Genomic DNA, 5,565 nt, shown 5'->3' with positions numbered 1-5,565 from the left:
TCTAATTATTTAGCCAAGACCAAAGCCATATGGTATTGTGGTTGCACTGTTTTCTTGGGTGGTTCTCCATGTTCCAATTAAATCACATAATGTTGATTAACAACATTAAGCCATAGAGAACATGAAGTAAAACAAGTAACATTTGTCTCATCATTAACTAACCATAACCAAAGTATAGCAACTAGCATAGCTACCCAACATGAACTTAAACCCAAGTTGATCAAGGAAAAAGGGTAAACAAAACTAGGCATATCCTTAATTTGGGTCTCATCATATTATAGACACATGCATGTACATAAAGAGTAAATGTCAATTATTTGGTGTTTCATGGGACAAAAGCATGATCAAGGGTCCACTTGCCTTCCTCAAACTGCTGCTGGGCCGGTCGGGCGGTTTTGGGCCGGAAGGAGGAAGGTGGTCAGGCCGGCGGGTTGGCTAGGTTTCAGCCCAGATGGGTTTAGGGGTTAGGATTAGCTTTTGTTTTTAATTTGAATGGATTATTCAAATTAAAAACCACCCAATTCACAAAAAAAAACATTCAAACAATTTGGAAACAAAGTAGAGCCAATAAAAGCCAAATAAATCTCAAATATCTCACACTAGCATTAAGTCCTTGTATTAAAGATTAAATTTTAAATTCTAGGGATTTTGGAGGAAGGTTAGCATTAACCTTAAGTGATCCTAGCTAATAACACTTTCACACAAAAAGTTTTTAAAATTTCGTATTTTTGAAGAATATAACATTCCGTAAAATTACGGGATGTTACACCGCCAGCGTTAGCATAGCGGCCCTATTAGTATCTGCTGGTCCTACCAACCAATATAAAGAGATCTTTTAGTACCGGTGATTTTACCCGGCTTTAAGCACCGAGATATTTAGTCTCCGTTACTTAGTACCGGTTGAGGAAACGGGACTAAAGCCGGTTTTCAATCAGTACAATCCAGTAGTGTCATGTGGATGTAGGTCCGATTAAGTCCACGAGATCTGATCCACTTGTTACAAGCCTTATCGCTACAGGATGGCATTGTCAGCAAGGCTGCTGTATGTAAGAGTTGGCAAGTGGGCACATGTTGAGAGAGACTACTTATGTACCTAATATAATCGTCATACAACAAATGCATATACAGTTATGGTACTTATTGATGAGATGTTCCAGTTGTACGTACGATGACAAGCTAATATATCAGCGCTGAAGTGCTGATCGGGGGGATTCAGGGCTACTTTTTTAATCATTATGTCCGTTAGCTCATGTATGTTGATCCGAATATACTATATTTACAGACTTTTAAAAGAATCAAACTCCTAGACGTAATCTTCCCCTCGTCAGAATCACAGCCTGCCGCTAGGCCGCCTTAATTTGACTAGTCTCTGACTGCGCCTTGACTATACCAACACCAGCTTTAACCAGGCCTATTATCATCCTAAGTTGAATGGGTCATCGGCCTTTCTGAAGAATTCCCCATGAGCTCAATTGTGCTCTTCAAAACTGTACTTGTAAAATTTTAGCATTAACATAGTGATAAGAAAACATTCGACTAAAAAAAGTGGAACCGAAAGAGCAAGGTCGTTTAGTATGTATCTGAAGTCTTAAAATGAAAATAGTGAATTACACTTCAGGTCGCTAAACTTATTCCGTAGTTTTATCAAGATCCCTAAACTCTCAAACCGTCCATTTGGCTCCCTAAACTGTTTTAAATGGTCCATCCGAGGTCCCAAACATGTCAAGCAAGCAATCAAAGCCGACGAGGCATGCCATGTGATGCCACAGTAGCAAACATATGCAAAAAAAGTCCCTACATATTGTTGTCTTCTCTGACTTGCTCCTCTCTTCTCCCTCACCAATAATCTCTCTCTCTCTCTCTCTCACTTCATCCAGCACCTCTTTTCGATCGACTCGCTCCCGCCACTGCCGCTGTCCCGCCCCTACCGATCAAGCCCAAGGTCACCGAGATGTGATCCACATCGCTCCAGCAGGATGGCATTGTCAGCAGGCTGCTGTAAGAGTTGGCAAGTGGATTTGGCATGTGGGCACATGATTGAGAGAGACTACTTATGTACCTAATCGCGCCAAATGCATGCATATACAGTTATGGTACCTATTTACGAGATGTTCCAGTGGTCTATGTTGAAGTGCTCTAAGGTGCTGATCGGGGATTCAGGGCTACTTTATTTGTTAATTATTATATCCGCTAGCTCATGTAAGTTGATCCATCACATGCTGCATGCTTTCCTTATTTTCTTCTGACTATATATCATGAGCAGTTTCCTCACATTCACGCATCACTTGTTTGACGTATTTACTCTTTGGTCAGTGTGGGATCAGATCGCCAGCGCTATAGCGACCATGGCCATGGCGCCGCTGGACCTTTGGAATGAGTGGGCGACCCAGATCCTAGTACTGCTCAGTCTCTCGCTGCAGGTTGTCCTCCTGCTCCTCGCCGGGATTCGACGCCGTGAAGCCTCCCCTATGCCCAAGTTCATCCTGTGGCTGGCATACCAGCTGGCTGATTCTACGGCCATATACGCGGTCGGACACCTATCCCTGTGCGGTGTGCCGGTCAAGCACCAGCTGGTGGTGGCGTTCTGGGCGCCATTCCTCCTGCTCCACCTCGGTGGCCCAGACAACATCACCGCCTACGCACTCGAGGACAGCAAGCTGTGGCTGCGCCATCTGCAGAACCTCGTCGTGCAGGTCCTAGGGGCAGCGTATGTCCTCTACAAATATGTCCCCAGAAGCGACTCTTTCATCTTCCTGGCCGCCATCCTAATGTTCGCTGTTGGGGTTGTCAAGTACGCGGAGAGGACTTGGGCGCTCAAGCACAGCAACATGGGCAGCATCCGGAGCTCTCTACACAAGGAACGCGTCGGAATTTACCATCATCTCCACCCTCGGGATTATGGATCGATGGTGGACGACAATGAAGGGGATGAATTTTCTGTCCGGCGTGCGCACTCCATGTTCCATCTATGCAAGCGTGCGATTGTGGACTTTTGGGAGGTCAGCGTGGAGAAGGATCCAGCAGAGAACCAGAGCTCTTGGGAGGAGAACCATAACTTGGTGGTGAATTTGGATATTAAGAAAGAAAAGCTCAACTACAAGAGCATGTGGGTATTGATGGAGATGGAGCTCTCTCTCATGTACGACCTCCAATACACCAAGGCAGGTGTGATCCACACTTGGTCCGGCTACGGCATCCGTGTCGCCTCCTCCCTCACCGCCGCGGCCTCAATCCTACTTTTCTCGTTTAGTAGCAAAGATGGTCAGAGCCGGGTCGATGTTGCCGTTTCGTATACCTTACTGGCCGGGGCCTTACTCTTGGAGATGATGTCACTATTGAGAGCGCTAGGATCAAGCTGGACATATGCCTTCTTGTGCAAAACACAATGGACATGGCTCCGGGACGCAGCTCTCTGCAGTGGCAGGTGGGATCGACTTCGTTGGCATCTCAAGGCGATCACAGGAAGAGGCAGGAACAGCAGATCGGCACGAAGGTGGTCCGGCAAGATTGGGCAATACGATCTGCTGAATGTTTGTAGACCCCACAACAGAGCCTACCAACCACTGCTGGGCAGAATTGCCAGGATGCTAGGGTACCATGACTTGTGGATCAGGTACTATGGTTCAGGGAGCGTCGAATTTTCGGAATACCTGAAGCACCAGCTGTTCGAGTATATTAAGCACCTAACTACAAGGGGGGGATTGAACATGCAGGGGGTGATAAGAAAGAATTGGGGTCAAGAGGCGTTTGAGAGACAGAAGCAGGACGATATTGTATCGCTGTACAAATCTCTCAAAGAACGAGGCAACAATTACCTTGGAGCTGAGTTCCAAGAGGGCATCATCATTTGGCACATTGCTACAGATGTTTTCATCGCCAAGAGCAGAGGAGACGATGCCGATGGTGCAGCAGACATGGTGAAGGCTATTAGGACGCTGTCCAACTACATGATTTTCCTCCTGGTTGACCGCCCCTACATGCTACCTGGCCTTGCTCAGAGCATGTTGTACCAGAAAACCTGTGAGAATCTGGTCAACATACGAGAGAGCAGTCCTGACCGTGAAAAAAGGGGTACATGCATGAAACTTAAGGAATTCTTCAGCCTGCGTGATGACCCCGATCGATTGATGCATGTAGACGAGCTTGCCAACATCCTGTCTGAGAAGGAGCCACCACTCAACCTTGATATGCCTCGCCTCTATTTTTCCTATAGGGTTGCAGAAAAACTACATGATAAGATGAAGGAGAAAGGAAGGGCGTTCATGTTGCAACTTCTCCTTGATGTATGGATGGACTTTCTTGTGTATGCGGCCAATAGATGCAGCAGGGAGTCTCATGCCAAGAAGCTCAGCAATGGTGGTGAGTTGACTACTATCTTGTGGCTTATGACATACTACCTTCACCTGGATGCTAATAATGCTTCCACTACTAGAAGAACCACCCTGTAGATACGCTGCAGTAGTAACACCACTTTAAAGTGTCTCTACGTCGGCTCGTAAATATGTTTCATGAAATGTTTTCGAGAACATGTCAAATTGTTACATTATTAAACACGCTTATAGCATCAATAGTGACATAGTGTTATAAAGACATTTCTTAACATGATATTTGAAATTGTCTCAAAATGACATGGAGTTAGACAAACTTCTAAGAGTCGTTAACATATAGACACATTGTAAAGTGTATCAGACATTTGTCTATATCCATGTAAAGATGCTTTTTGACATAATTGTAGAAACGTGTCCAGTTGATACAAATTTAGACATGTTGTCAAATGTGAGTAGCATGTAAACACGTTGTAAAGCGTATCAAACAATTGTCCATAGGAACATAAAGATGTTTTTTTGATGCAAGACTGAGAACAAGACTTCATGATCATCGGAGTTGTGTGTGCAAACGAACCTTCGGTGGCGACGTCGAGGTCTATTGAAGATTTCATGTCTAAACATGAGTAAAAGATGTTCAATGATACATCCTCAGGTATAGAAAAATTTGGGATAGATGCCAAAAGGTGTAAGAATCTAGCACATGCTGCACCTATGGACTCCTCTAATTGCTCAAAGCCAAGGGTGTCAATTGGTAGGGAGTCTATGCGTTCGGTGAGAGAGAATGAGTAACCAAACTCATCTCGAAGTTCTTCCCAATCACCGCTCATACTGCCTATCGTGCGGGTGTACCATTGCTCCACCCTCTGTCATGCCTAGGACTACCAAGCACGAAAACAGTTTCTCAAATTCTTCCAAATGATCAAAAGGATCTTCATTAATTGCTCTGGAGAAGGGTTGATTCCGAACCATGGCTATAAAGCCAGGGCCGAGTTCATGGCTAGATGAGGAAGATAATGATGGCTCAGGGAACTCGCCCTTTAGGGTAGAGAACTGTGGAAAGGATAGCTGCTCCTTGGGTAGCGGGTATAGAGGTAGAATCAAGAAAAATGAAAACGATACAAGGATGAACTTGGTTCAAAGATAATATAGCTATCATTCCATGGCCACAACACTAGAAAACTTGTTGGTATTTTTTAGCGTTACAAATAAATTCGCAATCGCACAGATACCATTAATG

General features: G+C 44.8%; 1 protein-coding gene across 1 annotated transcript; it reads left to right on the top strand.

Annotated features, from left to right (window-relative positions):
• The first annotated feature begins 2,320 nt into the window (after window positions 1-2,320).
• LOC120639866 lies at window positions 2,321-4,477 on the top strand. Its single transcript, XM_039915795.1, has one exon. The coding sequence runs from the start codon at window positions 2,346-2,348 to the stop codon at window positions 4,446-4,448; it is 2,103 nt and encodes a 700-aa protein (XP_039771729.1). The 5' UTR covers window positions 2,321-2,345; the 3' UTR covers window positions 4,449-4,477.
• Window positions 4,478-5,565: the final 1,088 nt, after the last annotated feature.

The sequence above is a fragment of the Panicum virgatum genome, chromosome 7K, assembly GCF_016808335.1.
Source record: "Panicum virgatum strain AP13 chromosome 7K, P.virgatum_v5, whole genome shotgun sequence".
Classification (NCBI taxonomy): domain Eukaryota; kingdom Viridiplantae; phylum Streptophyta; class Magnoliopsida; order Poales; family Poaceae; genus Panicum; species Panicum virgatum.
Note: the sequence above shows the minus strand (reverse complement) of the source record. Positions and strands in the feature narration are given on the sequence as shown.

Excerpts from the sequence above, each read along its gene's own strand:
- LOC120639866 (XM_039915795.1), top strand. The coding sequence starts at position 2,346 with ATGGCCATGGCGCCGCTGGACCTTTGGAATGAGTGGGCGACCCAGATC.